At 40.4% G+C, this 17,927-nt stretch overlaps 1 protein-coding gene across 4 annotated transcripts in view; it reads right to left on the bottom strand.

The window, feature by feature from the left end:
- Positions 1–17,927, bottom strand: part of STK39 (serine/threonine kinase 39) — a 296,558-nt gene that overhangs the window by 6,841 nt on the left and 271,790 nt on the right. For all 4 annotated transcript variants that reach the window (XM_073882923.1, XM_025853633.2, XM_073882927.1 and 1 more), the window contains one exon: positions 14,441–14,505. In XM_073882923.1, coding sequence (XP_073739024.1) covers positions 14,441–14,505 — 65 coding nt within the window. The remainder of the gene's footprint in view (positions 1–14,440; positions 14,506–17,927) is intronic.

Here is a 17,927-nt window from a genome sequence, read left to right as displayed (position 1 = left end):
GAGTCATATTCTATCCCTTCATTGTAGTTAACCTTATTTTTTGTATATATATAAGTTGTTCTCTCTTTAAAATTTTGGGATACAGTTTCTTCTAACAGATCAAAATATATCCTAAATCTCTCGTGTATGGCTTTGTTCTAGTCTCCCTGCCTGATCACATTCTCTCCCTTTTTTTAATTTCTTTCTTTTTTCAACCAACTTCTTATCAATTCCTTTTATAGAATCTTTTATAATTTTCATCTTTAGTCATATTTCATCCCTTCAACATATTTACCCTTATTTTTGTACATATATGGTTTTCTTTAAAATTTTGGGAGGCAGTTTTTCTAACAGACCAAAATATGCCCAAAATCTAGTGTGTGGCATTGATCTATTCACCAGCCTGATCATATTTGATCATATTCTTTTCCTTTTTTTCTTCTTTCCCTTTCTCCCCCCCTGGTTTCAGGTCACTTCTGATTTGTTTAGTGTATATTTTTCTGGGGATGCTGTTACCCTTTCAGCATTTTGTTCTCTCATTCATCCATTCTCCTCTGGACAGAATGACAAGACGGAAAAACTCACCTCAGTACCGACTGCCCAGGACCTAATCCATACGGACATTAGTAAGATGTCAGAACTAGAGTTCAGAATGATGATTACAAAGATACAAGCAGGGCTTGAAAAAAGCATGGAAGATACTACAGAAACCCTTTCTGGACAAAAAAAAGTACTAAAATCTAACCAAGTCGAAATCAAAAAGGCTGTTAATGACGTGCAATCAAAAATGGAGGCTCTAACTGAAGAATTCTATAGATAAGTGATAACATAAGAGGAAACAATATTAGAATAATTGAGATCCCAGAAGAAGAAGAAAGAGAGAGAGGGGCAGAAGGTATATTGGAGCAAATTATAGCAGAGAACTTCCCTAATTTGGGGAAAGAAACAGGCATCAAAATTCAGGAGGCACAGAGAACCCCCTCAAAATCAATAAAAATAGGTCAACACCCCGACATCTAATAGTAAAACTTACAAGTCTCAGAGACAAAGAGAAAATCCTGAAAGCAGCTCGGGACAAGAGGTCTGTAACCTACAACAGTAGAAACATTAGATTGGCAGCAGACCCATCCACACAGACCTGGCGAGCCAGAAAGGACTGGCATAATATCTTCAGAGCACTAAATGAGAAAAATATGCAGCCAAGAATACCATATCCAGCTAGGCTGTCACTGAAAATAGAAGAAGAGATAAAAAGCTTTTCCAGGACAAACAAAAACTAAAAGAATTTCCAAATACCAAACCAGCCCTACAAGAAATACTGAAAGGGGTCCTCTAAGTAAAGAGAGAGCCTAAAAGTAACACAGACCAGAAAGGAAGAGAGACAATATACAGTAACAGTCACCTTACCTTAGGCAATACAATGGCACTAAATTCGTATCTTTCAATAGTTACCCTGAACGTAAATGGGCCAAATGTCCCAGTCAAAAGACACAGGGCATCAGATTGGATAAAAAAACAAGACTCATCGATATGCTGCCGACAAGAGACACATTTTAGACCCAAAGACACCTCCAGATTGAAAGTGAGGGGATGGAAAACCATTTACCATGCAAATGGACATCAAAAGAAAGCTGGGGTGGCAATCCTTACATCAGACAAACTAGATTTTAAACTAATGACTATAATAAGAGATGAGAAAGGACACTATATCATACTTAAAGGGTCTATCCAACAAGAAGATCTAACAATTGTAAATATCTATGCCCCTAACATGGGAGCAGCCAATTACTGGACCAGATGGATTTCACAGATATATTCAGAACATTCCATCCCAAAGCAACAGAATACACATTCTTCTCTAGTGCCCATGGAACATTTTCCAGAATGAATCACATCCTAGGTCACAAATCAGGTCTCAACCAGTACCAAAAGATTGGCATCATTCCCTGCATATTTTTGGACCACAATGCTTTGAAACTAGAACTCAATCACAAGAGGAAAGTCGGAAAGAACTCAAATACATACATGGAGGCTAAAGAGCATCCTACTAAATGAATGGGTCAACGAGGAAATTAGATGAATTAAAAAAATTCATGGAAACAAATGAAAATGAAAACACAACTGTTCAAAATCTCTGGGATGCAGCAAAGACAGTCCTAAGAGGAAAGTATATAGCAATACAAGCCTTTCTCAAGAAACAAGAAAGGTCTCAAATATACAACCTAACCCTACACCTAAAGGAGCTGGAGAAAGAACAGCAAATAAAGCTTAAATCCAGCAGGAGAAGAGAAATAATAAAGATCAGAGCAGAAATCAATGAAATAGAAACTAAAAGAACAGAACAGATCAACGAAACTAGGAGCCGGTTCTTTGAAAGAATAAGACTGATAAACCCCTGGCCAGACTTATCAAAAAGAAAAGAGAAAGGACCCAAATACATAAAATCATGAATGAAAGAGGAGAGATCACAACCAACACCAAAGAAATACAAAGAAATATAAGAGCATATTATGAGCAACTATATGCCAGCAAATGAGACAATCTGGAAGAAATGGATGCATTCCTAGAGTGTATGTATAAACTACCAAAACTGAGCCAGGAAGAAATAAAAAACCTGAACAGACCCATAACCACTAAGGAAATTGAAGCAGTCATCAAAAATCTCCCAAGAAATAAGAGCCCAGGGTCAGATGACTTCCCAGGGCAATTCATTTAAAGAATTAATACCTGTTCTTCTGAAACTGTTCCAAAAAATAGAAATGGAAGGAAAACTTCCAAACTCATTTTATGAGGCCAGCATTACCTTGATCCCCAAATCAGACAAAGACCCCATCAAAAAGGAGAATTACAGACCAATATCCCTGACGAACATGAATGCAAAAATTCTCACCAAAATACTAGTAGGATCCAACAGTACATTAAAAGGATTATTCACCACGACCAAGTGGGATTTATTCCTGGGCTGCAAGGTTGGTTCAACACCCGCAAATCAATGTGATACATTAATAAAAGAAAGAACAAGAACCATATGATCCTCTCAATAGATACAGGAAAAGCATTTGACAAAGTATGGCATCCTTTCTTGATTAAAATTCTTCACAGTGTAGGGATAGGGGGTACATACCTCGATATCATAAAAGCCATCTATGAAAAGCCCACAGCGAATATCATTCTCAATGGGGAAAAACTGAGAGCCCTCCCCCTAAGGTCAGGAACATGGCAGTGATGTCCACTATCACCACTGCTATTCAACATAGTATTAGAAGTCCTAGCCACAGCAATCAGACAACAAAAAGAAATCAAAGGCATCCGAATCGGCAAAGAAGAAGTCAAACTCTCACTCTTTGCAGATGATATGACACTTTATGTGGAAAACCCAAAAGACTCCACCCCAAAACTGCTAGAACTCAGACAGGAATTCAGTAAAGTGGCAGGATAGAAAATCAATGCACAGAAATCAGTTGCATGTCTATACACCAACAACAAGACAGAAGAAAGAGAAATTAAGGAGTTGATCCCATTTACAATTGCACCCAAATCCATAAGATACTAGGAATAAATCTAACCAAAGAGGCAAAGGAATCTGTACTCAGAAGACTATAAAATACTCATGAAAGAAATTGAGGAAGACACAAAGAAATTGAAAAACGTTCCATGCTCATGGATTGGAAGAACAAATATTGTGAAGATGTCAATGCAACCTAGAGCAATCTGCACATTCAATGCAATCCCTATCAAAATACCATCCACTTTTTTCAAAGAAATGGAACAAATAATCCTAAAATTTGTACAGTACCAGAAAAGACCCCGAATAGCCAGAGGAATGTTGAAAAAGAAAAGCAAAGCTGGTGGCATCACAATTCCGGACTTCAAGCTCTATTACAAAGCTGTCATCATCAAGACAGTATGGTACTGGCACAAAAACAGACACGTAGATCAGTGGAACAGAAGAGAGAGCCCAGAAATGGACCCTCAACTCTATGGTCAACTCATCTTCGACAAAGCAGGAAAGAATGTCCAATGGCAAAAAGAAAGTCTCTTCAACAAATGGTGTTGGGAAAATTGGACAGCCACATGCGGAAGAATGAAACTGGACCATTTCCTTACACCACACACAAAAATAGACTCAAAATGGTTGAAAGACCTAAATGTGAGACAGGAGTCCATCAAAATCCTAAAGAACACAGGCAGCAACCTCTTCGACCTCAGCCGCAGCAACTTCTTCCTAGAAACATCACCAAAGGCAAGGGAAGCAACAGCAAAAATGAACTATCGGGATTTCATCAAGACAAAAAGCTTTTGCACAACAAAAGAAACAGTCATCAAAACCAAAAAACAACCCACAGAATGGGAGAAGATATTCACAAATGACATATCAGATATAGGGCCAGTATCCAAAATCTATAAAGAACTTTCTTAAACTCAATACCCAAAGAACAAATGACCCAATCAAGAAATGGGCAGAAGACATGAACAGACATTTCTGCAAAGACATCCAAATGGCCAACCGACACATGAAAAAGTGCTCAACATTGCTCGGCATCAGGGAAATCCAAATCAAAACCTCAATGAGATACCACCTCACACCAGTCAGAATGGCTAAAATTAACAAGTCAGGAAACAAGAGATGTTGGTGGGGATGCGGAGAAAGGGGAACCCTCCTATACTGTTGGTAGGAATGCAAACTGGTGCAGCCACTCTAGAAAACAGTATGGAGGTTCCTCAAAAAGTTGAAAATAGAGCTGTCATACGATCCAGCAATTGCACTACTGGGTATTTACCCCAAAGATACAAATGTAGGGATCAAAAGGGGTACGTGCACCCCAATGTTTATAGCAGCAATGTCCACAATAGCCAAACTGTGCAAAGAGCCAAGATGTCCATCGACAGATGAATGGATAAAGAAGATGTGGTATGTATACACACACACACACACACACACACACACACACACTGGAATATTATGCAGCCATCAAAAAACGCCCAAAAAACGAATTCTTGCCATTTGCAACGACGTGGATGGAACAAGAGTGTATTATGCTACATGAAATAAGTCAATCAGAGAAAGACAAGTATCATATGATCTCACTGATATGAAGAATTCTTAATCTCAGGAAACAAACTGAGGGTTGCTGGAGTGGTGGGGGGTGGGAGGGATGGGGTAGCTGGGTGATAGACACTGGGGATGGTATATGCTATGGTGAGCGCTGTGAATTGTGTAAGACCGATGAATCACAGACCTGTATCTCTGAAATAAGATAGTAGGAAGGGAAAAATGAAGGGGGGGGGCGATCGGAGGGGGAGACAAACCATGAAAGACTATGGACTCTGAGAAACAAACTGAGGGTTTTAGAGGGGAGGGAGGTGGGGGGATGGGTTAGTTCAGTAATGGGTATTAAGGAGGGCACGTGCTGAATGGAGCACTGGGTGTTATACACAAACAATCATGGAACACTACATCAAAAACTAATGATGTAATGTATGGTGACATAACATAATAAAATAAAATTAAAAACAAATAATCCAATTAAAAAATGGGCAGAAGATACAAACAGACACTTCTCCAAAGAAGACCTACAGATGGCCACAAGACACATGAAAAGATATTCATCATCACTTACCATCAGGGAAATGCAAATCAAAACTACAATGAGATTTCACCTCATGCCTGTCAGAATGGCTAAAATCAACAACACAAGAAATAACATGTGTTGGTGAGGATGTAGAAAAAGGGAAACACTTGTGCACTGATGGTGGGAATGCAAACTTGTGCAGCCACTGTGGAAAACAGTACGGGGTTTCCTCAAAAAGTTGTAACTACCCTACAATTCAGCAATCACACTACTGGGTATTTACCCAAAGAATACAAAAACACTATTTCAAAAGGATACATGCACCCCTATTTTTATGGTGCCATATTCACAATAGCCAAGATATGGAAGCAGCCCAAGTATCCACTGAGAGATGAATGCATAAAGATGTGGTACATATGTACAGTGGAGTATTACTCAGTCATAAAAAGAATGAAATCTTGCCATTTGTAATGACATGGATGGAGCTAGAGAGTATTATGCTAAGTAAAATGAGTCTAAGACAAGAAACAAAAACCCAGGGGGAACAAAGAGACAAATCAAGAAACAGACTCCTAATTTTGGAGAACAAAGTGATTATTACCAGAGAGGAAGTGGGTTCGGGGATGGGTGAAATAGGCGATGGGGACTGAGGAGTGCACTTGCTGTGATGAGCACTGGGTAATGTATGGAACTCTTGAATCACTATATTGTACACCTAAAACTAATATAACATTGTCTTACTATACTGGAATTAAAACTTAAAAAGCTTATGTTCTTGCAGGTTATATTTACTGTATTGATATTTTAAAAATTAAAACTGAAAAAATTTTTAAATATTTTAAATATGATTTTAATATTAAAGTATTAAAATAATTAAAAACAATGCTTATGTAGGTTATATTTATTATACTGAATGTCTCAGAAATCAAAACAGAAAATTCTTTTTTTTTTTTTAAAGATTTATTTATTTGAGAGAGCGAGAATGAGAGAGAGAGAGAGTACACGAGACGGGGGAGGGTCAGAGGGAGAAGCAGGCTCCTCATCGAGCAGGGAGCCCGAGCGGGACTCGATCCCGGGACTCCGGGACCATGACCCAAGCCGAAGGCAGTCGCTTAACCAACTGAGCCACCCAAGCGCCCCAAAACAGAAATTTCTAAATTATCCTTACTATTCGTTAAATCTAGAACTGTGGAAAATAACCACAGTTTACCAAAAATTTGAGCAGAGTGGCACCGCTTTACGTTTTGCAAATCTCCTTAATGTTTTGCTCGACAGAAGATGGCTAGATTTTCATATTTGCTTCCACATTCCATCTATTGTTTTATATTATTTTACTTGAAGTATATAAAGAAAATCCAGCCTCATATAAATAGTTGAAAAAGCAAATAAATAGTATCTTAAAAGTCTTTCTGATAATTGTGGATAGTGTCACCATACCAAGATGTGCCAAGTGGAATTTCTTAAAAGTTAGTTGCATTGTGGAATCTGAAACCATGTAGTCTGTTATACTGAAACCAGTGGTCTATCTGGCAGTTGGAATTGATCTTTTCCCCAAATAGGTTTTTTCAGCCTCACTGAATTATGCAGATCTTCCCACTGTTGACACAGTTTTTTATATAATCTCAATGTTTCAATATACAGTGTCAACCAATCATATTCATTAATATCACACATGACTAATCTCATCAGAAAAAGTAAGTACTGGGCTGTTGTCAAGCTTACAGTGGCAGATGCAAGTTTTCCAAAATCCGTTTTCTGCTCGAAAGCTGAAATGTATTATTGATGACAAATATTGTCAGTTGTTTTCCTTGAAGTGTCAGGCTCACTTGGTTTGTTTCGAAAAAATATCTGCCAAATCCTTAGTCGGAATAACCACAGTTTGTCAGTTATTCTTCTGAGTAAAAATGGTGTTCCACGGGGATTAAAAAAAAAAAGGCTAGTTCAGCCTTACAACTTAATCTCACAAGAGCTTTTCCTGGAGACAACCACGGTACTTCACTATAGAAGCCTACCTTGCTTTATTGCACTTCACTTTATTGCCTTTCCTGGATGTCACATTTTCTTTTACAAATTGAAGGTTTGTGGCAATCCTGTACCAAGTAAGTCTGGTGGTGTCGTTTTCCCAACGGCACTGGCTCACTTCATGTCTGTGTAACATTTTGGTAATTCTCACAGTTTTTTAAAGGTTTTCATTTGTTATGGTAACAGGACATCAGTGATCTGTGTTAATTTTGCTATTGTTTGGGGGCCCATGGGCTTGCCCATGTAAGATGGTGAACTTAATCCATATATGTTGCTTGTGTTTTGACTATTCCACTCACTGGCTGTTTCCCTGTCCCTCTCCCTCACCTCAGGCCTCCTGAGTCCCTGAGATCAACAATATTGAAATTAGGACAATTAATGACCCTACAATGGTCTCTAAATGTTCAAGTGAAAGGAAGACTTGCAAGTCTCTCACTTTAAATCAAAAACTAGAAATGATTAAACTGAGTGAGGAGGGCAGGCCAAAAGCTAGGCTTCTTGCACCTGTTAGGCCAAGCTGTGACTATAAAAGTTCTTGAAAGAAACTGAAAGTGCTACTCCAGTGAACACATGAATGATAAGAAAGCAAAACATTCTGTTTTGCTTTCTTATCTGCATATAGCTGATATGCAGAAAGTTTTAGTGGTTTGGATAGAAGATTAAACCAGCCACCACATTCACTTCAGCCAAACCCTAATCCAGAGCAAGGCCCTAACTCTCTCTTCAATTCTCTGAAGGCTGAGAGAGGTGAGGAGGCTGCAGAAGATAAGCTGGAAGCTAGGGGAGGTTGGTTCCTGAGGTTTAAGGAGAGAAACTGTCTCCATAACATATAAGGGCAAGGTGAAGCAGTGAGTTCTCCAGAAGACAGAGCTAAGAGAATTAAAGAAGTAGGCTACACTAAACAACAGAATTTGAATGTAGACAAAACATCTACGACTTTCATAGCTAGAGAGGAGAAGTCAGTGCCTGGCTTCAAAAGGGACAGGTTGACTCTTGCTAGGGGCTACTGCAGCTGGTAACTTTAAGTTGAAGCCAATGCTCCCTTTTCCAAAAGTCCTAGGGCCCTTAAGAATTATGCTAGATTTATTTATAGAATCTATGGTCTATAAATGGAACAGACAGCACCTTTGCTTACAAAATGGTTTACTGAATATTTGAAGCCCACCATTGAGAACTACTGCTCAGAAGATTCCTTTCAAAATGTTACTGCTCATTGACAATAAACTTGTCACCCAAGAGCTCTGATGGAGACAGGACAATGAGTTTAATGATTAAGGTGGTTTTCATGCCTGCTAACACAGCATCCATTAGACAACCCATGGATCAAGGAGTCATTTCAACTTTCAATTCCTATTTACAAAATACATTTTATGAGGCTGTAGCTGCCTCAGACAGTGATTCCTCTGATGGATATGGGCAAAGAAATTTTTTTTTTTTTAAAGATTTTATTTTTATTTACTTGAGAGAGAGAGAATGGGAGAAAGCACGAGAGGGAAGAGGGTCAGAGGGAGAAGCAGACTCCCCGCTGAGCAGGGAGCCCGATGCGGGACTCGATCCCGGGACTCCAGGATCATGACCTGAGCCAAAGGCAGTCGCCTAACCAACTGAGCCACCCAGGCGCCCTGGGCAAAGAAATTTGAAAACCTTTTGGAACAATTCACCTTTCTAGATGCCATTAAGAACATGAATGATTTGTGCAAAGAGGTCAAAATATCTACATTAACAGGAATTTGGAAGAAATTGCTTCCAGCCCTCACAGATGACTTTGAGGGGTTCAAAACTTCAGTGGAGGAAGTAACTGCACATGGGGTGGAAACTGCAAGAGAACTAGAATTAGAAGGGGAATGTGAAGATGGGACTGAATTGCTGCAAGGTCAGGAAAAAACTTGAATAGATGAGGAGCTGGCTTTTTATGGATGAGCAAAGTGATCTCTTGAGATAGACTCTACTCCTCCTAGTGAAGATGCTGTGAAGATTGTTGAAATGACAACAAAGGATTTAATACAGTTCCCCCTAAACCTGGGTGGGCTTTGGAACCACTGGAAATTTTAAAATATACAGAGGTTTTGATGGAATTGCTCTGGGGTGAGGCCTGGGATTTTTGAGCTCCCAAGGCGATTCAAAGGTTAGAGTTTGAGAACCACTGTTCTACCCAAGTACTTCCCAATGTGTGAAACACCAAGTAAGCTCCACGTTTCCTATCAAGCAGTGGTTCTCAAACTTTAGCATGCACCGGAATCACCTGGAGAGCTTGTTAAAACAGATTCCTGTGCCCCACCTCCCAGAGATTCTGAATCCTTAGGCCTGGGATGTGGCCGTAGAATTTACATTTTTATCAGATAGTTTCCAGATGAAGCTGACACTGCCAGTTCTGGGACCACACTTGGAGAACCACTGTCTCAGACTGGAGCAGGAGACCTAGAGCTGCTGCCTGGACCTTCCTGAATGGATAGGCTCCCTTAAGACTTTTGTCTTACCGTTCTCCCCTTTCAGTAGGGGGAAGTTAAGTCGTCTGAATCTCATTTCAGTCTTTGCTTTACCTGTACACTTCAGGAAACGTTGCCTTAGTGGTACGGGCTCCAACTATGCCTGGGTGGAAAGCCTCTAAAAATAAGGCCCATTAATCATGAATTGCCAAAATGCTTAGGAAATTGCTATATGTAAAAGGCATGTTATTTAACTTCAGTAACTAAAATCTGTAATGCTCACGTAAGTGTGTACCAAGTGGATGTTACTTACATGTACTTACAATTTGCATTCTATCTCTAAAGGCGAATTATCTTATTTCATATTTTTACTAATGCAATATCATATTTTTACTAATGCAATTTCAAAAACTTCACATTGAAAGCAGCAAGACTCAATTACTTTATAAAACTGCAAGGCAGCAGATTAAAAAATGCCTTCAACATTTAGACTTGTCTCAAGGCTAGGCTTACAACAATCAACAATAAAACAGTACTGAGATGTTGCACTCAAAGCATGTTACACTTGAGCTGAAATGCCCTTTATGCTTGAAACACTTTGTTAAAAGTGCTATATATTAAAAAAAAAAAAAAAGCTTCTGATTGCCTTGCCTCTGGCCATGCCAACAATGGAAATCATACTTCGTTTATTATTTGTCAAATGAAGCTAAAGATCTCACTGGACAGGGAGAAAAGTAAATGCACTTCTTGATATAACCAATATCCTTGCTCCCTGGGCCACTGTTTTCCTTATATAAGCAGATATATGAGGACAGCCCACCTTTTCAAACTTGAGCCCAGTATTTCTAATAGAGGTGGGAGAGTGGAGAGAAAGGAGATTAGAGACTCAGCTATCTACAAACAGCATGTTTCTCAGCCGTGGCTAAATACAGGAATCACCAGGGGACACCTTCAAAATGCCCAAAGCCCAGGTTGTCCCAAGAGCAATTACATTAGGATATCTGGTATAGGACCGGGACAAGAGCAATTTTGTGACGTGCCCTAACCATCCCCTGAGTAAACCGCTGTTCTCTAAGGAACCACATCACCAAGATACAACTTTGTTCTTTAGACGATTGTCAGGCCCCTGACATTCTCCTTTAGAAAGCAAAGAAAGCTCTGAGATAAAAATGATAAACAGCTGAGAGAGAAAAGGAGCAGTAGTTTCTGAGAAAAAAATGCTTCTGAAATACTTTTATTCTTCAAGAAAATAGCCAAACTGATGAACGAAGGCAAGTGTATTTGAATCTCTGTGGTTTTACCAGGATGTCAGTGTTCTACAGAAGATTAGGCCAAGAAGCAATTCAAATGAGCTCTATCGAGTGGATCTCAAACTGGCTGGCAACGGGTAACAACAAAGCAACCTCCTCAGGTTTAACGAGGGCTGGACAGAGAGTGAAGTGACCAAAACTGAAGGTTATTTAACATTGTTAGCTGTCTTTTGGGAAAAAGCCATTAATTTCCATCTTCTGGGAACAGCACATTAGTGCCTTCTCAAGCTATCAGGGGAAGGGAAGACTTGCCTGGGTTCTCCTACAGGACTCCTGTGCGGGGCAGGCCCATACTATTCAATCTGCTGAAAGTACAGGAGAGAATCCACCTCAACCACTGTCCAGGGATTCCATCATCCAAAAGCAGGAATCCACAGAGAAACAGAAAACCATAAAACCACAGAGCTGCAAGGGTCCTGCCTCCCAGAATGAACAGCGATTGAGAGGATGGGCTGGGATGCTAGACTGGAGTTGAATTTGCAGTGTCTCCACTGTCTGATCCTGGCTAAGTTAGCCCCCCAGAGTTCGGATTCCCAGGACAGAAAATGAACCTAATGATATCACCATCTTGTGGGATCGTGAGGATTAAATGAACTGAGATGAAGTGTGTAAACCACCTCGTGCACGGTGTAGCAAACAGTGGACGCCTGAGGAAGTGATTCTTGTCCTTTCTGTAGGGAAGGCCCAGGAATTTTAAGGGACTCTAAAAAGAGGGCATGAAGCAGAAATCACCATCTTAATTATTTTACAGGGATTAAAATAAATGTTGAGGAAAAAGTGATGGCTGAAGTTTTTCTGAGGTTTGTATTATTCTGGTACATTATAATTATCAAGCCCTCTGCTGTGTGCCGGCTACTGTGCTAGGCAGTAGCCTCTGGCCCCCGGAAGCTCTGGACTTCTCAGAGATATGAATTCGTGGGGGAGAATAGAGGAGGAGCCCCTGAGCCAGGACCGGATGTCAGAGAAGGCTTCCTGGAGAAAGTGAAATTGAAGCAGAAAGTTGGAACATGCCTACGTGTCAGGGAGCTAAAGCAGCAGCTTGGAGAAGCTGGACGAATATTTTAGTGTGAGAGAGAGAGAGAGAGAGAGAGAGAGAGACAGAGAGAGAGAGAAGCACATACAAAGGCCAGCAGACAGTAGGAGTGTCCTAAAAGTAGGAGAAGACAGAGGATGAGAATGAGAGAAGACAGAATGAGGGGAGATACAGAAAGGTAATAAAGCAGGAGCCCGAAAGGCAGATCTGGTCGGGGGTTTGAGTTTTAGGAGCATTTTGCAATGCAGAAGAAGTACTCTGGCCACAGCCGTGGTGTGGTGAATGGAGCCAGACACAGGCAGACTGCAGCCAGGAAGATCCGTGTCGGGAGATGAGAGAACCCTGCAAGAGTGCTGGAAATGTGGACGGAGAGAGGAGGACGGTGTCAAGCAAGAGCATCCGCAGAAGTAATAAACTGATTCGAGTGCGAGATGAGAGGAGTTTGACCTTCTTCTTACTCTTCAGAGCGGAAAACGCAAGGTGTTTCTCTAAGGCCTTCGGTAACAGGAAAGGGCCAGGGTTGCTATTCCTGTTTCATAGGTAAGCAAGTTTAGCGAGTGTGGGGATGAGCTAGCATGAAAGCCTTCATTTCTTATCTCTGTTTACATATTCAAAATTAGGCAAATCTTCTGGAGGTGGTGTGTTAGAACTTCTTTCTTATGCTATAAAAAATGAATAAAGAAACATTAACAGGCTTGAAATCCTGACACAGGATACCATTTTCTCATCAATATATTCTCACATGAATGAAGTATGTTTACAAAGATGTAGGTAAATTAGAAACATAATAGAGGTGACAGACGAGTCCTAAAGCAGAAGACGGATTTTTCAATTTCTTAGTTTATCATCCTATGTCTGAGTAAAATGTTCTTTTGTTATTGAAAACAATTTTTTTTTAAAGATTTTATTTATTTGATAGAGACACAGTGAGAGAGGGAACACAAGCAGGGGAAGTGGGAGAGGGAGAAGCAGGCTTCCCGTGGAGCAGGGAGCCCGATGCGGGACTCGATCCCAGGACCCTGGGACCATGACCTGAGCTGAAGGCAGATGCCTAACGACTGAGCCACCCAGGCGCCCCGAAAACAAATTTCTTCAGATAAATGCTTTCTGTGAGAATCTTTGTGTTTGAAAAAGCTCATCACACAGCCTAGCCATCTGAAATTAGATGTGAGGCAAGACCCAGAAAGTTAATTAGCACAGGGCTAACATTTACTGTAACTAATCATTTCACATCTTCGGCCATGCGCATTTTCCATTAAATTCTCACAAGAAATAAAAAAGATCATCAATATATATTGTGCACAGCAAAGTGCTAGTCATTTATATCTTAAATTGCTTGCGGCATTCTGACTGGCTCTTGATAAGATTTATAATTCTAAAATGAGTCACTTAATGTACTGTTTGCTAAAACTTTCAGGAAAATCGTCGCTTCTGCCTGTTAGGACTGCTCCCCGTTTCCAGCCACAGTCACCCTATCTCTTGCTTTCAGAACGATGCCAGGACACTCAGGATCTGTATCTCCGTGGCCGCTCTAGTTCTTAAATTTAAAGTCTACTAGTGCAGAAAAACTGCCGCAACACCTCTTCTCTATGAGAATCTATTACCGTGATTTGAAATGTGGAGTTAAAACAGGTCTTTGTTCACTAGCCTTCGGCGAGTAGTTCCACAATTGTTTCCAATTACCTAAACCATTTCTACAACAATCAGCCTCAACTTCTTTAAAAGTTAGAACCACCTGACTTTCACTTTAGGAAAGCTTTATTAAGAGTGTTGGTTGGAATTAGGTTTAATTTTGTCTATACGGTCAAGGTGCCATACAAGCGGGAGGTGAAATGGCACGGGTGCCAAGATTTCCCAAATGGTGGCTCTTAAAAGATGTCCTGGGAAACAAGCTATGCTCACGGAAGAGGAAGTTCCCAGTCGTGGTCAGAAAACATTCCCACAGGTTAAACTGGCAAAGGACAAATGCAAAAATGGATCCCAAAAGAAAGTAACAGCAGCAAGGGAATTACAGAGCAGGTTATTAAACCGTGTTATTAGTCCTTGCTGGCAGAGCATGGCAAAACATTTACCTTCCTTCCGGAACTTTCAACTTACCAACTTAAATGTCAAGGTTTTTAAAGCTTTGGGATCATCTACAATCTTCTGTAAATTAGCAGCCACTGAAAAATACAAACGTAGAGAAAAAGTGTCCAAATCATTTACAGTAACACTGGATTTTCACATCAATGATTCGGAAAATCTGACTTCATCATGCAATAAGCTGCAAAATTATTTCTTTCACAGGCATTACAAAGTCCATATAAATCACCAAATTAGTCTCACATTTTCTACACTTTATATCTTCAGTGCATCTGAATTCATCACTATACACTGGGCCCACATTTCATACGACAAAATGGGAAATTACTTTCTAGTGGAAAGTAGAAGTGATGGCAGCCAGCCCCCAGTGTTCTCGACCTCTAGGTTTTTCTCGACACCCACACTACGAAATTTATTAGCCAGCAGAGGGAAGCACAAAATAGAGGCGAGGTATTGCAAAGAACAGGTTTTTCTGAAGAGAATTTCAGTGCCTTTGAACCCCTCTCCTATTAAATTCACTCAATTCTCTGCACCCATTTTTATCAAAGCAACAAAATACAGTGAATAACCTCTATGACTTGGGCATCTGTGTTCATGCTCTCAGAGCACAATAATCTGTCAAACCAGTGAAGAGCCACCTTGAACAATACCCAAGTTGGCTGAACGGGCGGCAAGCACTAGAGGCTGTCAGTTTGGAGTTCAGTAGTGAAGATATGTTTCAGTATTAGTGAGATTCATCAGAGACCCGTCCCATCTTCCACAGTGTCATGATATATTTGATACTCTGGCAAAGAAGTCCGCTTTTCCTGCTTACTCCCCTGGCTTAGACTTAGGGTACAGAATTATCAGAAGGTAATGATTACAGAAATTTAAAACCTTGCTCTTTCCATATCCAAATCTAAAGTCTCAAGTACTGAAAATCAAGTAAGCGCTGCTGGTTAGGGAAAAAGAAAGGACTACTGAAGAAATGAGAGAAAGTTCCATGTAGCATTTTTATTTTTCATGTGGAAAGTTATCTGCTGCTTCAGTAATTAGGTATCTGAAAAGTTATGTGACTATTTTAAGATTAAAAAAATTAAGATAAATATTTTGAGAAAAGTGTTTCAAATAGAAAGTCTAAGTAAAGAGAAAAATCTGCATATTTCATGTTTCTCTAAGGTTGACTAAAAACAACCTAGAGACACGGATTTTCTGCAGATCAGTTTATTTCATTTAATCCATCAGCTGCAGAGGAAAAAAAAAAAGAAAATTATATCCTCAATATGGCCTATTTCTCTTTATAAACCATAATTACAAGCATCATTTTATCTTCATTTGTTGCCCTTAATACTTCCACTCTGAGCTATCTGCAAAGTTTCATTTATGGTAACTCCCCATCCCGCCCCATCTTTTTCTCCAAGCCAACCTGCACACATGTCAGGTAGATCCTGGGCCACCACCCTCAACAGAGTTATCATCACCAAGCATCTTTTTGGCCTCCTCCAGCAGCTTCCTGAGCATATTTCAGATGCTAAAATCATCTAGTAATCCACACAAGAAAAACACTGGGCTCATGGAGTGAAAAACCTTGGCTGTGAAATTCTGTTCACCAAAGCCAGTATTTATGATGTCAGGGCATTCTGACTGGACGCAAATTGCAGCCAGTGCACACAATCACTATTTTCTTAAAACATAAAAGTGTCCTAATAGTTCCTCTGATTTGGGCTGATTTCATGAGTCACCACAATGTCTTCCTATGAATTTCAGTCCTTTCATTAGAGGCTCTCAGTTAATGTGGATGATTTACCACCCTGTTCTGGGTCATCTATTTCCAGTCTGCTCTGTAATGTTCCGCCAAAAGCAGAGCTCCTGTTCTAGACTAATTCACAGCCCTCTCTCTGGTGTGCATGCCTATGTGCTAGCGCCAATCTCCAAGGAACATGGCTACGCAAGTTGTAGACTTGGAAAGGGCAAAGCTGAAATGCTAGCATCTTCAACAATCATCCAGGAAACCACACTCCCCAATTGTGAGCCCTACACCTCAGGGACATTAGAAATTCAAATTCTGTCTTCGACTCAAAGCAAAAATAGCAAAACTGGCCACTTACCTGATTACTTATCCCAGCTGCTAGGCTTATTTTCAATTTAGTTGATTCTAATTTGTTGTAAAGTGCTATAAAATACCTTCATTTAACTGACATCACATAAAATTCAAGGTGATGCTAATTTCTCTTCCACTAGCAATGCTCATTAAAAAGATGGGTGTCACTGTTTTCTCCCTTCTCCTGACTGCGCACCTGGATTTCAAAAATAAAAATGTGCCTTACCTGGAACGTGAGCGGAGAAGGAAGGGTTGGATAGGGTTGGTTAACTTTAGAGCTTCTCAAGTATGTGCTGGTAACACTGAACTTCATGCTTTAAGGTGCTTTAGGTTTCCGCAAAATATGGGGCTTCTGAATCCTGCCTACTCAGTGGCCATCCACTTATTTCCAATCCCTCCTGGCTTTCCCAAACAGAACTCATTCTCCTGTTTTCTGATGCAGACGGTTGTGTTCCTTGAGCTTGCCCCATCCCACCTCCCCAGCCCACTCTCCTCAGTCACTGAAGTGGCTCTGGTTCTTGGCACAAAGGACACAGAAAACACTCACCGAAGTAGTAGGGATTGTCCCCTTGCCCTAGTGCGGCAGCTACAGGCTACCTTGGTGTGAGCCATCTATTTCTTAGCTATTTTGGGGGGGGTCTCTGTGTTACACTTAGGCTTGAATCCCTATCAGCGCTAGGTGCTCTTTTTGGATAACATTTGACCTAAGGTACGGTAGGTATTATGCTTCATGAAACTATAATAATATCATTAACAACCACATGAAAAAGACGCCAATGCTCAGTACCTCCCTATTCGAATCCAAACAGAGATGGAAATAACATTGTCCTGGGGGTCATCTATCAGAGGCAAGACAGCAGAGCCAACATTTCTTTGGCAAACTAAGTCAGGCATTCTCCAGACCCTGTTTTCTCTATAAACTCCTTGTACTACTCAGATTCTCCATATTTGGACAGTTAGAAAAGTAACAGTTACATAATGACTATTTACCGTCTGTGTTTGCATTACAAGTGATTAGTGGAAAGATACACTTTTCTCCCCAGATACCAGTGTATTTCACAACAATCTCCTATAGTACTGATGTTCTGGGGGCCGTGACTGAATTTATCTAATTTGAGCTATTCCCAAACAAAAGCTGTGAAGAAAAGCACCCCAGTGAACACCAAGTCCAACGCACTCCCCAAGAGGAAATTCTGAGAGAAGACAAAAGCACAGACTTGGGCTACCTGACAAGGTGATGTCACAATATTGTTTGATCCAAAGACACATCCCGAACATCTGCTCTGTACCCTGCATTGCTGCAGAAGGTCAGCAGAGGATTGCAAAGCAAGAAAAAGACACAGGTACCAAAAGAGAATCCAAGCTTCTAAGTAAGGAAGAAAGGAAATGATAGGAGGGTGGGTCTCTAATGGATACCGCTGT

This window comes from Callorhinus ursinus, unplaced genomic scaffold (assembly GCF_003265705.2).
Source record: "Callorhinus ursinus isolate GAN/ISIS: 27379988/994484 unplaced genomic scaffold, GSC_fseal_2.0 scaffold2, whole genome shotgun sequence".
NCBI lineage: Eukaryota > Metazoa > Chordata > Mammalia > Carnivora > Otariidae > Callorhinus > Callorhinus ursinus.
The sequence above is the reverse complement of the archived record's forward strand: the minus strand, read 5'-3'. Positions and strand labels throughout refer to the sequence as shown.